The following is a 27,505-nucleotide window of genomic DNA, read 5'->3' as shown; positions in this document are numbered from 1 at the left end:
GGAGTGAGAGACAGAGGGGAAGAGGAAGAGGAAGGGGAAGAGGAGGAGGAGGAGGTGCCTGGGTCTCACTCCTCCTGGGGTAGCACTTGGCTCCCCACTTGCTCAGGTAATGCTAGAAATTTTAGACAACTAGTGACAGCACTTTCTGAATTTTGAAGCTATAGGTCCCTGAGAGAGCACTGTCCCCTTCCTAGGAAACCACCTTCCTTGTGGGCTTTAATGGACAGTGTTGGACATGGAAACTCCAGGGTCTGGAAAACTTTGGGACTCTTGGATTTGTCTGATAGGCTGCTCCCAAGCTTGTAGCACTTACCCATAAAGCAGCATGGTGGGGCTGGGATGAGCAGACTCACATCCTTCTGGGATAGGAGGTAACTTGGGTTAAAGGGATTAGGGAATCAGAGGGAGAACAAGGGGAGGAAATAAGCATTTATGGAACACCTGTTGTATGCTAAGCACTTTACAAATATTGTCTCATTTTATAAGTGTTTTAATTCCTTGGCATTTATCCTCATTCTCTTTAAAGCAAATGTCTTTTTGCACTATCAGGATGTCATAGGATCGTAGATCTAGGGGTCACTGAATTCAACTTAACAGATGAAGAAATGAGGGCCATAGAGGGAAAGTGATTTGTCCCTAGCTAGTGGGTCAACCCAGGTTGTCCTGGCTCCACCATGCCCCATCCATTATGGTACTTAGCCTTTGACATTAATACCAGCTCCATCAAATGGAAATTGGAAGTCAATGAGCAGTGGACCCAGAGAGAGTCAAGGAGTCTGAATATGGTAGGCACGCCACTACCTGTCACTGATTCCTCTATTTCTGATCAGGAATTGCTGACCATGGTCAAGTCCTTCACAGAGAAATCAGGGTGAGCTGAACTGTTTAAGGAGCCCACCACATAGTGAGACATGACAAGGCCTCCCCCTTTGTCGTGTGGGCTGATTTGAACAGAGGCAGAGCATCAGCTCAGAACGCAGACAGGTCATCTTTCAATCTGGAAAATTATAGTTATTTTAATTGGGAGCCTTTGATGGCTCCTAGAACTTGCCAGAGGTGTGACACGAGAATGTCAGGGGAACAGGGACAATTACTGGAGAGCCTTAATGTGCCTGCTGGTGATGTCCTTGAAGAAGCTTCATTTTACTGAGGAAACTGAGCAGTTAATAAACGCTTTATCTGCCTGCCTGCTTGCTCGCTTGTCTCTCCAGAACTTTGGGATTGATTGGGATACACTGGGAGACACTGGCACTGGACCACCCAGCATGGCGTACCCACATCAAAGATGGCGCTGTGCTGTATGAGCAAAGCAGAACTGCAGTAGTTCAAAAGAAACGTGAGATGCACAAATTTAGAGCCACCTCCTCTCCAAATATTCATACGGACTATTTGTGCCCCACCTGTGGTAGAGCCTGCCAAGCTCGATTTGGTCTGATCAGCGACAGCCGGACACATGGTACCTTGACCCCAACATAGCAATGTCATTTTGGTCCTCTTCAGAACGAAGGACAACAACCAACCAACTTGCTTGCTTGTCTGTCTGCTTCTCTGTCTGTCTGTCATGTACCAGGTTCTGGGAATACAAGGGCAGATTAAACAGTCCCTGGCCTCAGGAAGCCCTATGAGTCAGGGTTAGGGGGGCGGGCAGTCATGAATTCCCTAAGTTGTGTGATCCCAGAATCTAGCCCTCCAACTGGAGAAGGGAATCATGAGCAAATGTCTCACGGGTGATTCCAAATTCAAAAGTCCCTAAGCTGCAGAGTTCAGGCACAGAGCTTCTTACTCAGAGAATGGTTTCCTCAGCCGCTTGCTTCTTAGAGAAAGAGGATGATTCTTCTTTGCATTGACCTGCCTGGGGTCAGGACACGAGCCATTTGGAGGTGCTGGCCTAACCTGGATAACTTCATTATGTTTGGGATGACTTTAACCAGGTAAGAGGAAGGATGGCTGAAGGTATATTGGCACCATTAAAAGCAGGCAGTCGACAAGTTCTGAGGCTTCTGCGTCTCTGTCAAGGCAGAGGTCCCATAGTGTCTCCTCCGGGAATGAAGACCAGCCATGATGAAACAAAAGGTCTCATCCCCTAAGCCTGTGCAGAGAGAGGTCGAGAGCTAAAGATGCTTCTGGATGGTGGTGGGCTCCTTTCACTGCCCCCGCTGCCAAGCCTCTTGGTCGTCTCATACCCAATGGAAGAGAGCCCTTCATAATTAGATTTTTCCATGGCTTTTTGCTCTTTGAACATGACTCCAGGTGCTACAAGTTGCAGTGATATTGGCTTTCTTACTGTTCCATAAATAAGGCATTGCATCTCCCAACTCCAGGCATGTTCCTGGGCTGTTCCCCATTGCCTCCCTCCTCATCTCTGTCTCCTGGCTTTTCTGGCTTCCTTCAGTCTCAGCTAACATTCCACCTCCTTCAAGAAGCATTAATGATGATTAATTAATAATTCCCTCTGAAATTACCCCCTATTTGCCTTGTCTATCTATTGTATGTACAAAGTTGTTTGAATATCGTCTCCTCCATTAAAACATGGGCCCCTTGAGGGCTAGGGCCAAGTTTTTACCTTCTTTATATCCCAGCATTTAAGTACAGTGCCTGGTATGTAGGAAGTGCTTAACAAATGCTAACTGGCTTACTAACTCGAGGAGCATTGTTGTTTGGGGTCTAAATGAGTCCTTTGGGTTACACTTGGATGCCAGCCTTGCAGACTGAGGGGCAGGAAGATGACAGCCAACAGAAACATCTTACATTTGAGGGCAGGAGTGCCCACAGAAAGTAAGACATGGTCTCCTATCAACTGGCTGGGGTTCTGAGTACGGAGCCCAATTTCAGGTACGGACGAACACAATCCATCAACCTCTATTTTGACAAGGACCGAGCTGGATAACAGAGGCTTTTCATTTCTACCCTCATATCCTTAGTACATGATGTAATGAATAAAGGCTCAGCCTTAGAACCCAGAAACACCTGGGTTCCAGTCCTTCCTTTGACACATACTAGCTAGGGGTCCCCGGGCAAGTTACTTAACCTTCCAGGGCCCAAGGCAACTCTCTAAGGCACTAAGTTAGGGGAGTTGTCAATATGCACTGGTGGATAGAATTTCCAGACTGAGACTTCCTCACACCAATAATATCACAAATGTGAACCCCCCAAAAAACCCAACCCATAAAGAGTAGGAGATGTATTCTTAACCAAAGGATAGAGGCAATTGAAAACATAATTTTGATTACATGAAGCCAAAAAGCTTTTGCACAAAAATATTAATACACTTAGGATAAGAAGGAAAGCGGTAGAATGAAAAAAAACTTTCAAAAAAATCAAATTTCTTTTATAAAGATCTGCTATTCAAGATATATTTTAAAAAATCAGATAGTAATACATAGCTGTGGATAGATATAGATGATAGACAGATAGACAGACAGAAAGACAGACAGATATATATAACAAAACTCTATTCCCCAATAGATAGAATGTGAATAAAGTTCTCTAAAGAAGAACTGCAAACTTAACAACCACGTGAAAGAATGCTCCAGTTCAATGATGACAAGAAAAATAGAAATAAAAATGACCCTGAAGTTTCACTACACACAATACAAATTGGTAAAGATGACCAAAAATTAGACTAGTCAATGTGAGAGGGCTTGCAGAATGATAGGTACACTAAGGTGGTGTTGGTGGGCCAGTGAGTCCAGACAACCATTTAGGAAAGGAATTTGTTATTACGCTGATAAAGGGACCAAAATGTCCTTACCCTCTGACCCAGAGGTTCCATTACTAGGCCTTGGTGAGAAGAAAGTCCCCACATCTACCAAACATTTATAGCGACACTTTTGTGATAGCAAAGTATTAGAAGTAAAGTAGATGCCCATTGACTGGGGATTGGCTAAACAAATTGAAATACATGAATGCAATGGAATAGGTGCTGTAAGAAATGATGTATGTGATAGATACAGAGAAGCATGGAAAGAGCTCCATGAACTGATGCAGAAGGAAGGAATCAGAGCCAAGAAAACATACACAATGACTACAACAATGTAGATGGAAAGGACGACCACACACACAAAATCCACAATGAATGCTGCAAAATTATAAAGAATAAGCATGGTCTGAAAGAAGAAATATGAGAAGATATTTTCACACCCACCCCTTTTCAGAGGTAGGGAGGTCCACACATGTTATATATCGCCTATATTTTTATAGATTCAGACTTTTCTTGATATCCTGATCATTTAAGCTGATTTTCCCCCTCTTTTTCTTATCTTAAAAATACTATTTGTTGTGCACTTGGCAATGCTTTTTTTTCTTTTCTTATTTTGTATTTAAGTTTCAATATTTAAGTTTAAAATAAATTAAATTTTAAAAACCAAAAAAAATACTATTTGTTATATGGGATGGCTCTCTGGGGTGGTGGGGAGGATGCTGGGGGAAATTATGGTGATGCTAAAAAACAAAAGACATCAATAAAAACTTAGTTTTAGAAAAGAAACCTGTACAATTGCAGCACCAAGCCTAGCATGAGGTTTTTCACCCCCACGACAGTTGTGGTATTTTCTTCTCTGCTTAAAAAGAAAATGGTCAGCCCATTTTGAGCATTTATTGACAGCACTGCTACCCTCCTGACCTAATAGACTCAAAGATAATATTCTATTGATAGTATTTTTGGTAATAGCAGCTTTGTTGTTTTGTAAATGTGCCACATTGGTATATGTCAAAGTGATACCTCAAATATGGACAGTTGTATTCTGAGGGAAGGATGGAACCTTCATTAGGTTTGATTTTTTTTATCAGATACAATATTAAAATTTTTTGAAGCTTGCTTCTATTTAGAGTGGTGCAGGAAAATTTTTAAATCTGAAATTATATACCGCGTTTTGTCTGAAATAATTTTTAAATGCTTCTGAAACATTTTGGAGGGGGAGGAATATGTCTAGAGCATCAGGAAAAGGGTCCAGAGAAGAATAAAGGAGAGAACATTGCTAGCCAGAGGGCTTTTCCTTTAAAACGGAGGTTCCAGGAGGAAAAGAATTAAGCACCTACCCAGGAGTAGAGAGATCTCCTAGAGAGAGGAAGCCACAGGGATGATAGGACATATAGCAGTGAAGGCATCTGCCAGGGTTAAGTTCATACCTGACTGAATAAAGGTCAAGAAATCCAATAAGAAACTACTTCTTACCCAACAACTGCACAAAATGTCAGCCAGAAGCCGAATGACAATAGGAAAGGGAGTTACCAGCAAAGCCATTGACAGCACAGGACATCGCAGGGTAACTAAAGATGGGCCAAAGGTGTACTGAAATCCTCACATCCAGGGCCAGCAAGACTGAAGGCTTTCCTGAGCAAGCTTCAGGGTGAGGATCTTGGAAGCTCACCGGGTAGCCGCTAGCACACAGACCCTGATACTCTGTCCTGAGATACCAGAGAGGGATGGGTCTAACCCTAAGAGATGGAGGAACCCAGGTGACCCAGACTGAGATGACCATGCAGGGCCAATCACTCCACCCCAAAGTGCAGCATAGCACTCATAGCCCTCACACAAAGCCCTAACTCAGGAACTAAAGCTGAAGAGATAAGTGAGTCAAAGAAAACACCAAACAGTATTAAAAAAAAATTATTGTACTACTAAGGATCCCCCAAAAGGAGGAGAAAGTAACTCAGTAACAACTGCAACCAAAAACTCAAAAGAAAAAATGGATTTTCCCCAAGGACTTCAAGAATGCCAAGAAGTAAACAAGAGTTTAAAAAATAGAAGTTTCTTATGGAAAAAAGCTAGGAGCTTTTTGGAAGCTTGGAAGATAATATGATAAACCTTACCAAAGTAAAGAATTCTCCTCAAGAGCAGATGGACTTCATTATAACCTGGAATGAACTGAGGCTGAGTGAGGGGAGGAGAACCAGGAGCTCATTATACACAATTACAGACACACAGTATCTGTAAGGACTAACTTTGATAGACTTGATTCCTCTCATCAATGCAAAGTTCAAAGACAGCTCCAAAAGACTCATGATGGAAAAAGCTGTGCACATCCAGAGAAAGAATCATGGAATCTGAATGCAGATTGAGGCAAACTTTTTGCTCTTTTTTTTCTTTTCCTTCTTTTTTTGGTTTCATTTCTCCTTTCTCATGATTCATTCTATTGGTTATAATTCATCTTTACAACTGGACTATTATGTAAAGAAGTTCAATGTGAAGGTATACGTAGAACCTACATTGGATTACATGCCATCTTGGGGGGAAGTGGGGAGAGGAAGGGAGAGAAAATTTGGAACCCAAAAACTTGTGGAACTGAGTATTGTAAACTACAAATAAAAAATAAGTGTATTATAAAAAAAAGAACTCTCCTCAAAACTAAAATAGGTCAAACAGAAATCAGTGACATCATGAGACACTAAGAAATATTGGGACAAAATCAATAGAGTGAAAAAAAATGTAAAATACCTGATATAAAAACTGACATAAAAATGGGGGGAGATAATTTAAAAAAAGCATTGTACTCCCCAAAAATGATTTAAGAAAAGCCTAGAGTCTGTATTTCAAGAAATCATAAATGAAAATAGCCAGATCTATTGGAATCAGAGGGCAAAGATAGAAAGTATCTTCCAATCACCTCCTAAAAAGAACCCACAAGGAAAAATCCCAGGAATTCCATAGTCAAAATCCAGAGATCCCATGTAAAGGGAAATATATTTGCAAGCATTCAGAAAAAAAGCAGTTCAAGTACCAACGCACCACAGTCGGGCTCACACAAGACCTGGAAGCTTCTTCTATAAATGAGAGAATGAGAGGTGATCTTGGAAAACAATATTCTAAGAGGCAAAAGATAAAGGCTTACAACCAAGAACACCTTATCCTTACACACACACACACACACACACACACACACACACACACACACGAGAGTAGAAATACATTAAACACAACAGGAAAACAACCAAAGATAAGAAGGTGAGCTGTTAAGAGAGGAGGAGGAGGAAGGGAGTTAAGCAAAACCAAATTCCTCATCCTTAAAAGGGTAGTAGGAGAGGTTAAAAGTGAAAAAATAAAAAAAAATACAAGCTAAGAACTAAAATCTTTTATTATTATTATTATTATTTATTTAATATTTTTAGTTTTCGGCACTGATTTTCACAAGAGTTTGAATTACAAATTTTCTCCCCATTTCTACCCTCCCCCCACTCCAAGATGGCATACATTCAATTGCCCCATTCCCCAGTCAGCCCTCCCTTCTGTCACCCCACTCCCCCCATCCCCTTTTCCCTTACTTTCTTGTAGAGCAAGATAGATTTCTATGCCCCATTGCCTGTATATCTTATTTCCCAGTTGCATGCAAAAACTTTTTTTTAACATCTGCTTTTAAAACTTTGAGTTCCAAATTCTTTCCCCTCTTCCCTCCCCACCCCCCCTCCCTAAGAAGGCAAGCAATTCGACATAGGCCACACGTGTAACATTATGCAAAACCCTTCCACAATACTCATGTTGTGAAAGACTAATTATATTTTGCTCCTTCCTATCCTATGTATATTCCCTTCAGCTACCCTAATACTGAGGTCTCATGAATTATACGCATCATCTTTCCACGTAGGAATGTAAACAAAACAGTTCAACTTTAGTAAGTCCCTCATGATTTCTCTTTCTTGTTTACCTTTTCATGCTTCTCTTGATTCCTGAACTTGAAAGTCAAATTTTCTATTCAGCTCTGGTCTTTTCGCTGAGAAAGCTTGAAAGTCCTCTATTTTATTGAAAATCCATATTTTGCCTTGGAGCATGATACTCAGTTTTGCTGGGTAGGTGATTCTTGGTTTTAATCCTAGCTCAATTGACCTCTGGAATATCATATTCCAAGTCCTTTGATCCATTAATGTAGAAGCTGCTAGATCTTGTATTATCCTGATTGTGTTTCCACAGTACTCAAATTGTTTCTTTCTGACTGCTTGCAATGTTTTCTCCTTGACCTGGTCACTCTGGAACTTGGCAACAATATTCCTAGGAGTTCTCTTTTTTGGGATCCTTTTCAGGAGGTGATCAGTGGATTCTTTCAATTTCTATTTCACCCTCTGGCTCTAGAATATCAGGGCAGTTCTCCTTGATAACTTCCTGAAAGATGATATCTAGGCTCTTTTTTTGATCATGGCTTTCAGGTAGTCCAATGATTTTTAAATTACCTCTCCTAGATCTATTTTCCAGGTCAGTGGTTTTTCCAATGAGATATTTCACATTGTCTTCCATTTTTTTCATTCCTTTGGTTCTGTTTTATAGTATCTTAATTTCTTATAAAGTCACTAGCTTCCACTTGCTCCAGTCTGATTTTTAAGGTGTGTGTTGGTAAGCAAAATGGGTCTTAGCACTTAGTTGGCTTTTGTCTCCTTTGAGTAATTTAGTGTATTTCATTGAGCCTTACTAGGTACTACGCCCCAGCCCCAAACCCCTATTAAATGTAAAACCTATGTGGGTGTGGATTGGTAACTAAGGTGGGGCCCAAGGTGGGTCTAACTCAGGGGAGGGCCTAGTTTTACACATGAGTTTGAGTGATAGGTTTGGGATATCAGAGGCTCTTAGACCACATGGGTTTAAGTCGCCTCTTTGTGATGATTTTAGGTCACATGGGTGATTCACCCCTGATGCTGAAAAAGATATAAAACCAGGGTTTGGCTTTCTCTTCTTTGGAGCTCTTACCCACAGCTGTGGTAGCGCACATGACTCTGGACCAGCCCTTGTTATGAGCTCCCGGGCTGAACCTAGATGCTGGTAACTATGAGTTGTATTGGGTCTGTCTGTTGATGTTTGTAATTTGTTTGTACTTTTCTCTGAAGTTCAGTGTGCTAGTCTTTTCCCCTGCTAAGTGAATGATATTTGTATGCTGAATTAAAGTAAGCCCTTAACCTTGCTTTCCTTAGTAAGCAGATCAAAAGAACCTGTGCTTTTGCAGTGTGCTGGCAGCTTTCTGGGTGCTGGCTGTTGGTGGATCTTACACCCCCACAGAAGCTGCTAGCTGGATTGTTGAAACAAGGTGGTATTTTGTTCAGTGGTCTTTTGGACCTCCTTTTCCATTTGACTAATTCTGCTTTTCAAGGCATTCTTTTCCTCATTGGCTTTTTGGAGGTCTTTTGCCATTTGAGTTAGTCTATTTTTTAAGGTATTATTTTCTTCAGTATTTTTTGGGTCTCCTTTAGCAAGTCATTGACTTGTTTTTCATGGTTTTCTCCCATCACTCTTATTTCTTGTCCCAATTTTTCCTCTACTTCTCTAACTTGCTTTTCCAAATCCTTTTTGAGCTCTTCCATGGCCTGAGACCAGTTCATGTTTTTCTTGGAGGCTTTTGATGTAGGCTCTCTGACTTTGTTAACTTCTTCTGGTTGTATGTTTTGGTCTTCTTTGTCACCAAAGAAAGATTCCAAAGTCTGAGACTGAATCTGAGTCAGGTTTCGCTGCTTGTTCATGTTCCCAGCCAACTACTTGACTGTTGAGTTTTTTGTCGGGGTATGACTGCTTATAGAGTAGAGAGTACTTTGTCCCAAGCTTGAGGGGCTGTGTTGTTTTCAGAGCTATTTCTACACAGCAAGCTCTGCCACACCAGCACTCCTCCTCCCACAAAAACTGCCAACCTGGACCACCACTCAGATCTGAGCAGGCTCTGCACTCCTGCTCTGATCCGCCATTTAATTCCTCCCACCAGGTGGGCCTGGGGCCAGAAGCAATGGCAGCTGTAATTCCGTCCTCAGAGCTGCACCACCTTCGCTGCTCTCCAGGTTGGTGGCCAAACTGCAAACTCCTTTCACTCTGTCCCCGCAGCTTTTCCCACTAACCTTCTCTGTTGTCTTTGGTGTTTGAGGGTTAAGAGGTCTGGTAACTGGCACAGCTCACTGATTCAGGGCGCTAGGGCCTGTTCCGTCCGGCTCCCGGTCCAGTTGGTCTGGGCATGGCCCACACTGCACTTTGCTCCACTCCGCTCCCAGTTCCATGTGATAGACCTTACCCAGCTGCCATCCAGGCTGTCCTGGGCTGGAGCCCTGTTTCCCTCTGCTATTTCGTGGGTTCTGTAGTTCTAGAATTTGTTCAGAGCCATTTTTTATATGTGCTTGGAGAGTCCTGGGGGAGAGCTTTAGGCAAGTTCCTGCTTTCCAGCCACCATCCTGGCTCTGCCCTGCCAAGAACTACAATCTTAAGGAAGGGATGCCTTAGGTAGCCTCTTGAACAATTGGGGAATGCCTGAACCCATGATGGAATATGAACTCAACGGAATATTATTGCGCCATACAAAATGACAAGAGAAACAATTTCAGAGAATCCTGGGAATTATGAACTGAAGCAGAAGGAGGTGAATAGAACTAGGAGGAGAATTTATACAAAGACAGAAGCATTCTAAAGAAAAACCACTTTGAAAGAGTTAAGAGTTCGGATTCACATAATAACCAATCATATCTCCAAAGTCCCTGTTACCCATCTCCTGACAGAGACAAGGCATAATAACATCATACATTTTGGGATAGGGCCACTGTAGGGATTCTGTTTGCTAGACTGTGCCTATTTTCATCAAGAAGTTCTTGGGTTTGTTTTTTCCCCCTTTCTTTCTCTCAGATTTTAATGAAAGAGGGAGACAAGGGGTTAGCAAGAATGATGTTCCCTCAAAAAAAAGAGGGTCATTGTAACATTATTTAAAATGTGCAGAAGTTCTGAATGAAACACAGACAAGCAGGACAGTTTTGAAAGTAACATAGAATTTATTATGTCCTTTTTTTAAGCAAGCAATATGAGAGTCATGATTTCATATAGAATCTTTTTTGTATTCTCTTGTATATATGGAAATACTCTCTTTTTGGGCTGGGGGTTAAGTTCAAAATAAAAAATATTTTTTAAAAAGTGCTGCCAACTAGGGAAGAGGCAGAAAAGATACTTCCCTCTCTTCTTAGCAGACGTGGGGGACCACAGGTGGGGAATGTGGCATATACTGCCGGCCTTAGCTGATGTGTTGCTTTAGCTGAACTTTTCCCCCATGACTCTTTTTTTTAATCCTTTGTTACAAGGTATGGCTTACTGGATAGGGGAACAGGTAGGGATATATTAAGAAGTGAAGGTGATGTAAAAACAAAAGTTATTAATTATAATTCTTTAAAAAAAAACAATGTGGATGCATTTTGGAACCTCTTCTGAAGAGTGTGCCCACAGGAGCAATGGGGTTTTGCAGCTTCCTTTACAGCACTGCCCTTCTTACCCACAATGAGCATGGACTGGCGGGAAGCCCAGCTGCAAGATGAAACTCTATAAGAAATGACAGAAGGGAGGGTATTGTGAGCCTTGTGGAAAAAGCTTCCCTCCCTCCCCTGAGGATACTCGACAGTTGAGGGAGTGACTAGGGTGAGAGCTGATGCCCCACACAGGACTCCATTCACCCATGTCCAATCCTATGTGAGGCCTGAGAAGGCAGTCAGAGCTACCCCAAGGCTTCCACAACAATTTTGGTCCCTGGGGCTGAGAGAAAACTCCAGGCCACGCATAGGATAGGTTCCAGGACAGCAGCAGGGGTGGGAAATCTGCCCCAGGGGCATTCTGAGGAAACTGGCATTGACTTTTGGGCACTTACCTGGAAAGAATAAGTATCAGCAAGCTGTCAAATCTGGCCATGGTCACTTCTCATCTCTGGAAGGGGATAAGAAAAACATTACTGCAAAGAACACCTTAGCGTTAATTAGCACTTAGCCAAATGGAGTAACATGAAATTTGGGTTAAAAAAAAAGTATTTACAAGTACGAGATTGCAGGGAGCATTACTGGAGGGCAGCTTTTTTGAAAAAGATCTGGGGGATTTAGTGGACCACAAGCTCAGTCTAAGTCAGCCATGTAATGTGGAGGCCATGAAAGTTCATGCCATCTTAGGCTGAATTAAAAGAGGCACCATATTCCATCCAACATGGAATGTCAGAGGTGAGAGGGACCTTAGAACATATAATCGGTCGGATCTTAGAGAATGTCAGAACTCAGAAGGTCCTTGGAGCCATAGGATGTTAAAGTTGAGAGGGACCTTAGAACACAGGATGTCAGAGCTGAGAAGGTCCTTAGAACATACAATTGGTCGGATCTTAGAGCACAGAATGTACACAATTGGAATGGACTTTAAAACATACATAGAATGTTACAGATGAGAGGAACCTCAGAACAGAGAAGGCCAGGGCTGAGATAGAAATTAAAACATGGAACATGGTAAATCAGAGCTAGAAGAGACCTTAGAACATAGAACAAGGGCTCCAAAAGTTGGGAGGAACCCTAAGATATAGAGAATATTAGAAGTCCAAGAAAAAAATGTTTAAATTAAAAGAGATCATAGACTATAAAATGTAAGACTTTGAAGAAAAATCATTAGAAGATAGAAGTTAACATGTAACTAGGGGAAAATAAACTACTAAATTGAAAAAGAAAAAGATAGAAATTAGACTAGCAAAGCTGTATGAGAGCCAGGAGCACAGAAGTCTGAGTTGCAAGTAACATTAAAATATGGAATTCCTGGGGCAGCAAGGTGGTGCAGTGAGTAAAGCACCAGTCCTGGAGTCAGGAGGACCTGAGTTCAAATCCGGTCTCAGACACTTGACACGTTTAATAGTTATGTGACCTTGGGCAAGTCACTTAACCCCAACTGCCTTCCCTTCCCCCCTCAAAAAAAAGAATTAAAATATGGAATTCCAGAACAAAAGTGGCCTTTAGAATATAGAAAAGATTAAAGCTGGAAAAGACTTAAAAATTAGTCAGAGCCAGAAGGGACCTTAGAATAGCAAATGTCAGACCTAGAGAATGCTTTAAAACAGGACTCAACCATTTTGGAGGTCCTGGACCCCTTTGGCAATTAATTAGTTTGGTGAATCCTAAAGAGCTCTCTTCATGATCATGTCTTTAAATGCATAAAATAAAATGCATAGGATTACAAAGGAAACCAACTACTACTGAACTACTATTATCAAAACATTCAAAGGTCCATGGTCATGGATCCCTGTGGACTCCAGGTTAAGAACCCCTGCCTTAGAATACAAGCTATCCGAGCTAGAAGGTGTCTTAAAATACTGAACATAGAACATCCCAGCCAACAGGAAACTTAGAATATAAAAAGTCAGAGCCAGGGTTGCCCATCAACTGGAGAATGGCTGAACAAGCTGTGGTATATGATTCTAATAGAATATTACTGTACCATAAGAAATGAAGAGCAGGATGCTCTCAGTAAAACCTGGAAATATGTGCATGAACTGATGCAAAGTGAAATGAGCAGAACCAGGAGAACACTGTACACAGTAACAGTAATACTGTATCAACTGTGAATGACTTAGCTATTCTCAGCAATACAATGATCCAAGATAATTCCAAAGGATTCATGATGAAAAATGCTATCCACCTCCATAAAAGAACTGATGGAGTCTGAATGCAGATTGAAGCGTACTGCTTTTTAACTTTGTTTTTCTTGCGGGATTTTTTTTATCTGTGGTTTCTTTTGCAACATGACTAATATGAAAATATGTTTTGCATGACTGCACATGTATAAACTGTATCAAACTGCTTGCCTACTCCAAGAGAGCAGAAGAAAGAGGGAGGGGGAACTCAAAATTTAAAAAAAAACAAATGTTAAAAATTGTTTTTACATATAACTGGGGAAAAAATAAAATATTCTACATATATATTTTAAAAGTCAGAGCTGAGAGACCTGAAACTGTATACTGTTGGGACTGAAGAAGTCATTTGACCATGAATGTCCAAGCTGGAAAGGGCCCTAGAATATAAAGAGATGTTTATAGATAGCAGCTGTCTTCTTCTGTCTCCCCACCTAACTTGTACTAAAGTGTTTAGCCCCTCTCTGGATTATCTCCCCTGAGGGTAACTACTACCGTCAGATTCAAAGAGCAAGCTATGGGTCCACAGTCCTGAAACTCTAACTCACCATCCCCCATGAGTGAGTTTACATCCTCTCCCCTGCTTGCTGCCCCCAGTAGAGGGAGGCAGAGTTCACATACCACCAAGCTGCTGCTTCCTGCCTCAAACTGCTGATTAGAGCTGGCTGGCTTAGTCTCTTTAGGGACACCCAGGGCACCTCCAATCTTTCCCCAGGCTCCCTTTATAATTTAATCAAAGGACTTTTCCCACATTTAATAAAGGTATAGAGCCGTTTAATTACTAGGATTATATAAACCAGCTCGAGGAATAGGGACCAATCCTTCATTACCACACTGAGGATGCCAGCAATGTCTATCAGGCATAGAGTCTTTTGTGAGGTCCCAGGCCTCCTCCAGCTGGTGGGCCTGGAGCTTACACTCATCTCTAAACATATAATTGTACAAATTTAACAACAAAGTTTTATAAAGTTCCTTTAAGTCTTACATTCATCTTGGTGCTTGTAAAAGTCTGGACCAACCCAAACAACAATAAGGAAAGGGGGAAAAGTAAAGCAATAAAGAGTAGCAAAATAAATAGTATAAACAGAAAAAGAGAAGAAAACACAATTTTCCCTCCTGCAAAGGGAAGTCTAGTCCCAGAGAAGCTTCCAAGTGCATGTGGGGTGACTGAGAGGGGCCCTTAGAACACAGAATGTCAGAGCTGGGAGTGCCCTTAGAACAGGGAATGTCAGAGCTGAGAGGGAGGCCTTAGCACAGAGGATGTCAGATCTAGCAGGAACACCTTAGAGCCACAAAATGGAACCATCAGGAATAGAAAGGACTGTAGACAGAAATTACCTCTGACCATATGATACGAAAGGTGAAAAGAAGTGAGTATAGAACGTAAACAGTGTCAAGTGAGACTGATAACTCCATCTATTCTTGGCAGTCAGATAAAGCTCTATCTTGCAGGGATTCTCAAAACTCATTCTGTTGCTGTACGACTCCCCACCTATATTCTCATCTGGGAAAAACGATCACAACCAGGTTCATTTCTCAGGTACATGTTTTGGATCCACTATTCAGCTTACCTGTTGCTTTCAACCTCCCTCCTCCCTCCAAGTAGAATATAAGCAACTTGAGGACAAGGATTGTTTTGTCTTTGAATCCCTAGTGCCTAGCATGGTGCCTGATAACAGGCAGAGTTTATTGGTTTAATCAAAGTGAACTAAATAAATGGGACTTGGAGGGAAGTCCCTCCATCAGTGCAGCTTGGCAATGTAGAGAATTGCCCAGAGTTCTGAAAGGTTAAGTGACTTGCCCAGGGACATATAGCCAATATTTCTCAGAGGCAGCACTTTGAATATCCCCCTAGGAGAATATAATCTCTTTGAGGGCAGGGCTGGTTCTTCATTTTGTCTTTGTATATCCAAATACAGAAATAGTGCCTTGCACATAGTACATGCATAATAAACACTTATTGGATTGGATTGGAAGGTGATGTGTGCCACCTGCTGGAGATCTGTGAAACTGCAGAAACCAGCAAAGGAGAGGAGTTACGGCAGGTGAGCATGGAGGAGCAAAAACCAGCCCTCCCCCGATGCTGGAGCCCCACCCAGGGCATAGAGATTACAGGGCTTTCTAAAAGGCAGCCTTTGAGCTAGACTCTAGCGGCTTGTATGGGAGGCCTTTCTGTGTTCACTGACTTGTAAATAAAATTATACTTTGAGTTTTGCAAGTCTGAATGCTTGTAATACCTTTGGGGGAAGTGCCAGATACTGATATTCATCTGCTGGGTAGAGGCAATCTGCTTTGGGCAGCACTTGGGATCTGGGCTCTTGCCAGCCGATAATTACACGAGAAAACAAAGGGGCCTCATGGAAGACCAGCCTCTTTTTGACTCTGGATAAGTCACTCCCCTCTCGGTTCAGGGCCCCAGGCAGCTTTCTAAGGCCCCCCCTTTTCCCTGTGCCCATATGAATGTGCGCTATGCCATATGTCACCATTATCTATTATATGCCTTCTACAAAAATCAAAAAGTAAAGCCACCTTCCCTTTCACTTTTTATTCATTAAATTATGCTTTTAAAGAAAGTTCTGTCACAAGACACTTGTGTCATTACAAGCCAAGGACACTACTAAGATCAGACACGATAAAATATCTGCCTTGGGATCAGATAGACTGGAAAGAGAAGTTGTCTGATTTTGTCTGAACAGAAGTTATGACTTTAACTTTATGTTTTCATATAATGCTCGATAAGGGACTGATCGATAGACAGATATGGAGATCTGGATGGGGGGTGGTGAAAAGAGAACCATACCTGTGATTTTATTGCCATAGGAAACTCCCAATGAGAAAACCCCTTCTAGCAACAGAAGACCAGCAGCTGCTTCCTCAAACTTAGTGTCTCATCCCCTGAAGCTCTGATCATTGGTGACCTACCCAGGAATAGACATTCAGTACCTAGGACTCGGGTCTTCCTGAGCTCCAAGGTTGGCTTTCTACTCAACAGCCACGCATGGATGCCCACACAGATCTCTGCTTAGGTACTGACACACCCATATGTGGATCTCATCACCATGGGGAACTAGCACAACCTATCTATTACTCAGCAGACTCCCTTGAGGGGATATACAGACAGGTTAAGTGATACGCCCGATGCTAGGGCCTGAAGAAGGGAACACTTGGTTTTTCAAAACCTACCTTCTAGCCCTTGTAAGAAGTTGTAAGAAACCCTCCAAAAAAATATGTAAATCACTTGGTAAACCTTAATGCACAATGAAAATGTTAGTTATTATTGCCAGATGCATCTCTACTGTGATATAAATAGTATTATATATAATATATGAATACCATAATTACAATTCAGCACATCAAAAAGGGTAGCTGCATGTTCTACATGGAGATCACCACATCCTGTACAATTCAGCAGACTCATTAATTACTGCGGCTGAGAGAAACTGGAAAGGAGGCACCGGTCCAAAATTAGCTGGGCTGGCCTGTGAGCTAGAGATAACAGATCCGTTCCCCCCCACCCAGTCCTGGAAGATGTCCTGGCTTGGGAGGCCCCACAGCAGTTTGCCTTCTGAGAGTGAGGCTTGTAGGAGGGCTTTGGAGAATTGTTAATAATAGAATTTATAATTCCATTTCAACTCTCCTGGTCCAAGAAGCCCTTAACTGCCTCAACTTTCAGGGGAAGGGTGGCAAAAGTCAGAATATGCACAAGTGAAGAGGGTGCTACAAACCAGGAATTTAGATGTTGGTGTGAGCCTGATACGGACAATTAAGAGGATGAGAAGGGTCTGGCTAGGGCAGTGTGGAGCCTTGTGGCAAATCAAAAAGCATTTATTAATTACCTACTTGTACCAGGCACTTTGCTATACACTGAAGCTACAAAAGCAAAAAGAGTCCCTGCCCTCAAGCAGCTGCCAGTCTAACGTGTATCATCCCTGAAGGTCACCTCAAGGAATATTCAAACGGGCCAGAAGGGTCAGTGACCTCTGCCAAGGCAGAATTGGATAAGTGCATCTCCTCCTCAAGGCCTGGAGTTGGGAGGGCAACGGACCCGGGGAGGGTTTCAGTCCAGGCTTTGCCATGACTTGCTGGGGTCCTGGGCAAGCTTCTCCCTCTGTACTCTGAGGCATAACTAGCTGGGTGACCTCAGGGTAGTGAACTTAGTGGCCACACCAGGGACCTCAAGATGCTGTAAAATGTAGATAACCCAACTCAAAGGGATGTTTGGGAAGAAAGTGTTTTGTAAACCTGAAAATACCAGAGAAACATTACCATTAAATCCTGACTACTAGGCTGGGAATTCTAGGGTGGACAATGACTGGGTTTTGTCTCTAGGTCTGCCCTTCTGCAACTTCCAGGCATGAGTATCTATCTTCTGGGGCCAGCAGGGTCATGACTGGGCCTGGAATTCAAATCCAGCTGTGTGACCCTAGTCCAAAAAAAAAAAAAAAAACCAAAAAACCTGTGTGCCTTAGTTTTCTTATCCGGAAAAAGGAGATCCTAAGAGCAGCTACCTCCCAAGGTGGTTGCGGGGATCAAATGAGATCACTGCTAAGTGCTTAGCACGGTACCTGGCATGTAGTAAGCATTGTGGTTTGTGTTTGTTTAGCTGATTAGTCATGACCCCATTTGGGGTTTTCTTGGTTAGCCATTTCCTTCTCCAGCTCATTTTACAGATGAGGAAACTGAGGCAAACAGGGTAAAGTGACTTGCCCAGGGTCACACAGCTAGTGCCTGAGGCTGGGTTTGAACTCAGGTCCTCCTGACTCCAGACCCAGCACTCGACCCACTGTGCCACCTAGCTGCCCGTTATAAATGCTGGCTATCTCTTATTATTTTATTATTATTATGCTAGTCTCCCAATCTGCTTTTGTGTCTCATGCTGCTGCTGGACTGGCCTCCAATAGGGCAGGTGATCTATCTTACTAGACCGTCTGCAGATCCTAGGAACTTAACACATGTTTGTTGAGTGAATTCTAAATAACAGGCAAGGTGGGACGAGGTCTCTGAGAGGAGGTCAGACTCAGAACTGGGGGGAGCAAAGAAGAGAGAGCTCCCGGGTGGGGTGGTCCATGAAAGCTTCCTGTGGGGGGGGGGTGGCAGCAGTGACCAAGCCCCCTAACTGCTGAGTCCCCTGCACCAGCTTCAGACCTTAGGGACAGTCCCTGTCTGACCCTACCCCCCAGCCAGTCTTGGGTTCCATCTTTGTAAAGACAGCCTTCATCCCGACCCTCCTGTGCTCACGAGAGCTACTCACTACACCATATTGTGGACAAGAGAAGTCAGGAGACCTGGGTTCAAATCTAGCCTCAGACAAGCTAGGTGATGAGGGGCAGGGCCCCACCTCTCAGAAAGCCCATTTCATCCCCATGATGGGGACAATAATATTTCTACGACCTCAGAGTACTATACAAAGAGCAATGCAATTAAATCCAACAAACATTTATTAGGAGGCTACCATGTGCCAGACACTGTGTTAAGCTGGGGGTTACAAAGACCAAAATGGAATCATTCATCCCCTCTAGGAGCTTTCATTCTGTGTGCTGGGGGTGGGGTAGGGAGCCAGGGGTGAAGATACAACTTAGCCACAGTCTGTAATACAAAATAGAAACAGCATAAACACAAAGTTGTCTGGGGAGGGCAGTGGGGTAGAGTGAACAGCAAGGGTTACCTTCCTGGACGAGGTAACACTTGAGTTGGGCCTTGAATGGACCTGAAGACTCCAAGAGGTGGAGATGAGAAGAGAGGGCACTCCAGGCCTTGGAGGGGGTGGGGGGAGCCAGGCTGTGCCAAGGCAAATCGGCGGGAGGTAGAAGAGTGTATACGGGAATAAACAGGGAAGCCGGCCAGTTTGGCTGGAACGTGGAATGTGTGAATTATGGGGAAAGAGAGTCTAGTTTTATTCCAGGGGCCACAGGCCATGCTTCAGGGACTATGCAGTTAGCCGCTGTGTGGAGGATGGATTGGGAGAAGAGGCAATGGTCCAGGGGAGCGGAGATGAGAGTGGCTGCGGAGCCAGAAGCCACAAGACACGGCATGGAGGACTGGATACAGGGCTGAGGAAGAGTGGAGACAGGGATAAGGCCAAGGCTGCAAACCTGGGATTCTGCAAGGAAGGTGAGAAACAAGGGAGCTTTGGAGGAAGGACGGGCTCAAGGGGAAAGATGACGGTCACCATTTTGCATGGGTTGACTCTGAGAGGCCTATGGGACACCCAAGCGGAGATGTCAACCAGGCAGCCGCACATGGATGTGGGACTGAGGTTCAGGAGACAGAAGAGGATTGGAGTCATCGGCAGAGATGAGAAGGGAATCCATGGGAGGTGATGAGCTCACTGGGAGGAACAGCCCTGGGGCTCTCCCATGGGTAGGAGACTGAGAAGAAGGAGCAGTAAAGGAAGAGGAGAACCAGGAGAAGAGTGTCCAGGAGGAAGAGGTGGTCAACAGCTGCAGAGAGGTCAAGAAGGGTGAGAATTATTATTCGAGGTCCCAGCCTCCCCTCTCTTCCACAACCCGGTTCTCAAGCCAATCTCCCCTCCCATTACCAATCAAAGCTCAACAGGCCCCCTCCCCCTTTCCTTTAAGATGTATTTCTAGCCTCCCTACCCAACACCACCCACATCCCCATCCACCCTGTGCCTGTCCTATGGTGCCCTCATCTCCTGAGAATTCCATTTCTAACTGGAAAAAACCTTGGAAATCTAGTCCAACCCCATTTTTACAGATGAGGAAACTGAGGCCCCAAGAATGACTGGCACAGGGCCACATAGCTAGGAACAAAGTAGAATTTCTAGAATAGCTAGAATTATTCTTAATAATTAAATACTAAGACATAAACATTTCTGTAGTAGGGCTATTTCCTCTTAATCCTATGAGGTACATAGTGTGAGGCTTAGGATCCTCATTTTAGAGATGAAACTGAGGCTAGCCCAAGGTCCCACACACAGTCAGGATTTGAACACAGGTCTTCTGATTCTTTGTACCAAACCACCTGCCTCTGTCCTGGTCTTATCTCAGGGTTACTCAAAATCCCCCGGGAGAAGGCGACCTCATGAGTGGAAGAGGCCATCTCCTCGCCTTCACCCCTATCCCCCATGATTCTGGGTTCCCAACTACAGGGTGTTCCTAAAGTCTGGACACATAGGAAATGTGAAGTTATCGCATCAAGTTCACGTGAATCTTGCAAAGTGCATCAACCTTTGCATCACAAATGATGGAAATCATATGAAGATGTTAATTGTTAATATTCCAATTATATAAAATGTTGTTGAAAATTTCATTCATTGCATTTCTTGAAAATAGGCATTTCTGCCTATGTGTCCAGACTTTGGGAACACCCTGTACTGCCCTGCCTCCCACTGGGGAGTCTCCTGTCTGTGCTGGAGGAGCTGGAGGCCAGCCTCCAGAGATCCCACCTCTTTCCCCCCCCCCACCCCCACCACTAACCTAAGTCAGGAAATGTGATCCCCAGGGCAAGAAAGAAGTTGGATAGTACCAGCTTCTGAAATCCCTTTGAGTCAAGAGCCTGTGTCCCAGGACATGCGAGCCCCTTCCCCTATGGCTACTACCCACCCCTGGCTAATGGGATTTAAGGGTCTTTCCCCTTCCTCAAAGTTCTCCTGTTATCCAGGAGGTTTCTGCATTTCATCATCTTCTCCTGGGGGCCAAGCATGGTCCTTGGGCCTTACTGAGCAGGAACTGAACTGCTCCTTGGTAAGCACCGAGAGGACTCTTGTCTACATCCCCCAAGACTCTACCAGTGTGGCGTGGTGGGGAGAATGCTGGATATACAATGGGGCAACCTGAGTTTGTATCCCAGTTCTGTCCTGTCCTAGATGAGTGGCAGTCCTTCTGCAGGCCTCATCTGTTAACATGAGGAGGCTGACGATGACTAGATGAGGTTTTCTGGATATGGAAGGGGAGGATGTGTGGAGCGGGTACCATCCCTGATGACATTAGACATTCCTAAGTAAGCAGAGACGTACCAATTACCCAGCCCCAGCTAGGAGGCGCAGGGAGTAGAGAGCTGAGCTTGAGGAAGGAAGACTTAAGTTCAAATCCTTCCTCCAGGGCAAGCCATCCACCCTTGTCAGTCTCAGATTAATCAACTGTGAAATGTGGATGATAATACCACCACTTCCCAAAGTTGTCGTGCAGATAAAACAAGCTAATATTCATAAAGCACTTTGCAAACCTTCGAGCACTATATAAATGCTGGTTGTTGCTATTCCAACCTAGGCGATTCAGAGCCTCACAGGCCTAGCCAGGCCCCCATTGCATGGGCTTTGCCCAATACACCTTACAATATACTGACGGGAAATTTAGAAGACCATGGGATTGAAAGCTAACTTGATATCATCTCCAACAAGGGAGTCGGGAGTAAAGAGAACTATCACCAAAATCAGAGGCTGCTCCCACTGTCCAGAGAACAAAGCAGGAAGCAGGACAGGAGAAAGGAGGATCTGCCTCGGACGCTTACTAGCAAAGAATCAGAAGACCTGTGTACAAATCCTGACTGTGTGTGGGACCTTGGGCTAGCCTCAGTTTCTTCTTTAAAATGAGGATCCTAAGCCTCACACTATGTACCTCATAGGGTTAAGAGGAAGTGGCCCTACTGTAGAAATGTGTGACCTTGAACAAACCTCAGGCCTATCACAGGGCTGCCTCTCCGGGCTGTTGTAAGCCTCAGACAAGGGGTGTCAAGCATTTAGCAAACCTCAGAGGACGACAGAAATGATGTCTTTGCCCCCCAAAAGAACGTCACCAGTCAGTGAATAAGCATTTATTAAGCACTGAGCATACAAAGGCCAAAATGCAAGGGCCCCACCACCCAAAAGCCAGCATCATCATAGGGGAGACAATTTGCATCTATTGTATCTACAAATGTGTAATGGAAATTCCTTGAGGATGGGGTCTCTCAGCCTGCGGTGCCTAACACACTGCCTGGTCCCAACCATAACTGGCCTTCCGCAAGTGGGCATCCACTCTCTCCTCCAAGACTCCACGCATGGAGACCTCCCTCCCTCCCTCCTCTCGGGCTCCCTCCCAGGGCAGCCCATTCCTTTGTGGCTCACTCTTGCAAGAGTGACGTCGAGCCTTTACTAACCATCGTGGGTACAGTGAGTGGAGAAGCGTGGGCCCAAATCCCAGCATGGTCACTTTACTATCAGTGGGACTTTGGTTTCCTCATCCATAAAACATGGCCTTTAGACTAGGTCCCTTCTAGCTCTTAATCTGCTGTCTGAAGTCAAGCCATCGTTTGTGACTCCATTCTCCTTGTCATGCCACTCTGCATTTGGTTCTAATCTTGGGGCAGAGAAGACCAGGTCTATCCCCTCTTTCACCTACCAGAGCTTCTCTCTTCTCCAGGCTAAATACCCTCCATTCTTCCTTCAGTTTTTCTATGCTGTGATCCCTGAATTTCCACAAAAGCTACAGTGCTTAATCCTACCCAGCATCATCTCTTTTATGTCTTTTGGTAGCCCAGCCCCTTAACATGTGGCACCCTAAGCCAGTCATCTTCCCCCCACCCCAACTCTCACGGCCCCATCACCATCCCCAGCTCTTGGCATCCAGGGTCAAAATTCCCCTTCTCCCTCCTTCCTTTCCGATCTCTAAGGTCATCGGGACCTGGCCATTCATTCCTCCCCTCCCAAGGCTCTGGGGACTCCTCTTTCTCCATCAACTCCATTGCCTGACCCACAAACAGCAAGTTTTCCGGAACCCTGGGTTCTCTGGCTTGCATAAAACTAAAATGACTTCCTGCAGGAAGCGGGCCCTGATCCTTGTGGCTGCCAATCATCTTCTCTCTTCCCCAAATCTCCCTAATCATCTGATTTACCCCTGATGCACTTAGACTACATTTATCTGTGTTTCTATCTTATTCCTCTATGAGACTCTAACCCTGGGACCAGTGAGGGCTCAGCAGGGCTTGCTCTTGTGGGTCAAGGTCCTCTTTACAAAAACTATTCCAGGCAGGCCTCCCTTCCTGGTTTCTCCCTGGAAGCCAGCCCAGAGGCAGAGCAGATCAGTGAGCTGGGAAGAAAGATCAGACGGGACTGGGTAAGGGAAAGCAGCAGGGAGCATGCCAGAAGCTCAGGGTCCACACAGTCCAACCCACAGCTGGATAGGAAGCCCCTCCATACCATCCTCAACCAATGGTTAGCCAGCCTTCACTGGAAGACCTTCAGGAGGGGAGAGCTCACCAACTCTCTCCATCTCATGGGGAGAAAGTACATCCTTCCATTAAGCCTAAACCACAGGAAATCCTACCCACCCCTGACCCCACTGATCCTAATTCTATACTTCTTCCCTCTTGGAAATAGTTCATCTTATTTCCAACGTAAACTTCCTCACTTCTTCCCCTAGTCTCCATACGGCCTGATCTTAAGGTCTCCATTCTGTTGGATTCCTTCCTCCATCATTGCTTCCTCTGGCTCATCAACGTCTTCCCTACGAACCAAAAACAAGACCAGGGCAGGATACTGAGGGACTATCCCCTGCCCTCACAACCTGGGTGGTTATCTACTCCAGATGGACCAGGGAATTAGAAGCCAAACCCTCCCCAGCTGCTTTCCTTCACCCCTTTCCTTGATGTATCTGCTCCCCCAGGACAATTCCATGGCACCATTTTCCTTCAAACCCTAGTTCTAATTCACTCTTAACCAGGGCTTGGCAAACAGAGATCTGAGCCCAGCCCAACCAGGGAGACAAAGGCATGGAGGAGGACGCTGTCTGGGTTAGCGTCTCTCTTACCTCTGCTGGCTAGACATCCTTTCTGCACAGACGGCTTCTCCTGGGGGAGAAGGGGACCTGTTGAAAAGGGGGAAAACCCAGGGCTGAAAGAGAAAAGTTAGACACATTACACCCAGCCCCACAGGGAGAGGGGAGACCTAGGGCTTGGTAGCTCTGGCTTCACTGGGCCTTTCCAAGGACCCAGTGGCCAGCCATGACAATAAGAAAAACAAACAGAAAACAAAGCGTTTTATCTACATGATCTCCTCTGAAACTCACAACATAAGCCTGTGTGTACCAGGATGGGGGTCAGAGACAGGGTCCCCTGAGATCAACTAATCAGCAGGGAGGGGAAGAGACTCAGTCAAAGTTACCCAGGTAGGAAACAGGAAAGCTGGGATTCAAACCCAAGTCTTCAGGTTCAGTGAGTTCTCTTTCTGCTACACTGACTTCTCCCATTTTACAGGTCAGGAAAATTGAGGCTCGGGGTTTGCATGATCTGCTCCAAGTTCACACAGCCAGTAGTGGGGAGGGCCAGGAACTGAATCTTGTTTCTAAAGGGCCCTGTCCTTTGTGGTCAAAGAATTTCCAGTCTTTTAGGGGATGGAGATGCAGGTAAATGAGCGAGTATACAACATAACATGATAAGCACATTAGGGAGGTGTAACAAAAGTAGTGTTAGGTGAGGTCGGAGGGAATGAAAGCAGTACCAGGAGTGTGGGGGGCAGGGAGGGAGAAGGGCCAAAATGTATGGGTGAGAATTCAGGAAATGATGCTCTCATTAGGTCCATCCAGGAGATCTCACCCATAACTTGGCTTGTGTGAGCTTGGATAAATGTTTTCCCCTCTCTGAACCTGAGTTTTCTCTAGGCAATGGACTAGACTCTTTCATTTGTCTCTAAATCCTTTGGGCCTCGGGGCTAGGCCAGGCCAGGAGCCCCTTGACATGTCCTCTCCTCTGCTTCATGAGATTTACGAGTGGAAGGTGGGGAGTTATCTCCTGCTGGGGGGTCGGGCTGAGGTTGATGAGTCAAGAAAGGGGGTCGTGACAGGCCTTTTCATGTGGTGTGAAATGAGGTTTCATAGACTAGAGGACCAGCCACATTCTAGAGAAGGCCCCAAATACACTTCTGGAAAGAACATGAGACATCGGGCTCTGGTCCCCCAGAATAACTGAATGACGGCTTCTTGGGTTTGCTGGAGAAGGGATCCTTGTTCAGGGATATAATGGACATCAAGATGGCTGCTGGTGACCCTTCCATCGGTGAGATGGATGTTTTTTGACATCAGATTTGTAAGGTTTGTCTGAAGGCAGAGGGAGATTTTCAAATGCTCAGGTAATAAACATTTAGTAAGTACCTACTATGTGCCAGGCATTGTGCTAAGTTGAACTAAATTCTCTGCCTATGATAGCAGAATGGACTTATCCATCCAACAGGGATGGACAGATATCTGAGAGGCAGCTATCTGTAGTAACGAAGAAAGAGTCAGGAAAAGCCTGAATTCCAAACCTGCCTCCAATGTCTACTAGCTGTGTTGTGTAACTGTGGGTAAGTCTCTTATCTTGAGCCTCAGTTTCTTCATCTGTCATTTGGGGATAATAAATCTCTGGTCCCTACCTCAAAGGTTATGGGGATCAAGTGAAGCAATATAGATAAAACATTTTGCAAACTTTAATGGGCCATAGAAAGAAATGTCAGCTTCCTCAGACACTTAGCTGCAGAGGAGAGCACCTGATGAGTCATCAGGGGACATGGGGTTCAAGTCCTGGCACTGCCTGTAACGAACCATGTGACTGTCAAAGAGGGAAGTTAATCTAACTTAACTCAATGTGGGACCAGAGGAAAGCCCCTTTCCCTCTGTGATTCTCAAGCCAACGAGTTAACACGATGTAAAGCACTTTAATACTAGCCACTACCACTGGCACTCTTCCCCTCTCTGTAAAATGAGGGAATCTGACAAGACATTTCTAAATCTCACCATTCCTATGATTGGCTTCTGGTGCCAGATCTTCCAATAGCCTGGGCTAAGTCCCTTCTTTGCTCTCTAGGCCCTCCCTCTACAAACTCTCTAAGGACCCTCATGTCTCTCAAGTTTTGTTTCTATAACTAAACTCAAAAGATGGTGGTGGTCCTGGTCCTGAGTCCCCAGTAGCAACCTGCTTCAGGTTCCCCTCTCTGTGAAGTGAGGGCCAACAGGACACGCTTCCTTCAACCAGCCACTCCATGGCCCAGTTTCTATGGATGCCTGGTGGCCAAAGTGGCTCTGCAATTTGGGTTACAGGCTGAAATCCCCATCAGTCAATCAGAAGGGACCTGACAGTAAAGTCCAATGAAGCATCACTGCCAAGCGGCCATCTCTCCAGACTCTGCTTGGTGGGAGGCAGGGAGGAATCTCAACTCCCAAGCAGCTTTCTCCATTTCTGGATGGCTCTTTGGGCTAGGAAATTTTTCCTCAAGTCATGCCTAAATACGCTCCTCTGTGAGAAGTCCACAAGACAACCCCAGTTTTCTCAAACAATATTCCTAAGATGTGGTTGTGGGCTCCTTCCCCATCCTGCTCACCTTCTTCTAGAAGTATTCTAGTCTGTCAAAATCTTCCTTAAAATGTGCCACCTTGGAGCACCAGCCCTGGAGTCAGGAGGACCTGAGTTCAAATTCGGCCTCAGACATTTAACACACTTACTAGCTGTGTGACCTTGGGCAAGTCACTTAACCCCGATTGCCCCACCTTCCCCCCTCAAAAACAAACAAAAAAGTAAAAAAAAAAAAATGTGTCACCTAGAACTCAACAGAGGATATGCCAAAGCCAAGGAGAGCAAAACCATCACCAGCTCCCTTGCTCTGGACACCATTCATGCACCTCTCAATGGAATCTGGAATAGCATGCCCTTCTAGCTGCCATTGAACATTAGTGACTCATGTGGACGTTGTGGTCCACTAAGACCTCCATGCTTTTTTCATATAAAATGTCTGCCCATGCCTTTCCCATCTTGTACTTGTGGATTTTAAAAATTCAATTCTAAAACTTTATATTCAAATAAATTCCCTCCTTTTAGGTTCAGCACATGGTTCTAGCAGGCCAAAATATTTTTTGAAGTTGGCTCTGTCCCTCCTAGATTCATATTATTTGCAAATGTGATAGCCGTACCATCAATACCTTCACCCTAATCACTGATGGACGTGTAGGGAAGATCCCTGGTGCCCTCTGCTAGAGCCTTCCTCTCAGGCTGACAATCGCTCATTAACACCAATGCTTTGAGCCTGGTCACTCAACACATTCTGAATCTATCTAAATGTGTTAGGATACAGCCCAAAGGTCTTGCTCCCTACCATCTAGATATAGTGCGTTAACGGCATTCCCCACCTCGACAAGTCTAGTAACCCTGTCCAGAAAGGAAAGGAGATTATTACGGCG

At 44.5% G+C, this 27,505-nt stretch overlaps 1 protein-coding gene across 1 annotated transcript in view; it reads right to left on the bottom strand.

The window, feature by feature from the left end:
* Window positions 1-10,734: 10,734 nt before the first annotated feature.
* ZC3H4 (zinc finger CCCH-type containing 4) overlaps window positions 10,735-27,505 on the bottom strand; it is a 54,880-nt gene continuing 38,109 nt past the window's right edge. Inside the window, exons 15-17 of the mRNA XM_036743663.1 lie at window positions 24,110-24,166; window positions 11,577-11,632; window positions 10,735-11,254 (exon numbers count right to left, since the gene is read on the bottom strand). Coding sequence (XP_036599558.1) covers window positions 11,620-11,632; window positions 24,110-24,166 — 70 coding nt within the window. The 3' untranslated portion in view covers window positions 10,735-11,254; window positions 11,577-11,619. The remainder of the gene's footprint in view (window positions 11,255-11,576; window positions 11,633-24,109; window positions 24,167-27,505) is intronic.

Source organism: Trichosurus vulpecula, chromosome 2, assembly GCF_011100635.1.
Source record: "Trichosurus vulpecula isolate mTriVul1 chromosome 2, mTriVul1.pri, whole genome shotgun sequence".
In the NCBI taxonomy this organism is placed as follows: Eukaryota; Metazoa; Chordata; class Mammalia; order Diprotodontia; family Phalangeridae; genus Trichosurus; species Trichosurus vulpecula.
The sequence above is the reverse complement of the archived record's forward strand: the minus strand, read 5'-3'. Positions and strand labels throughout refer to the sequence as shown.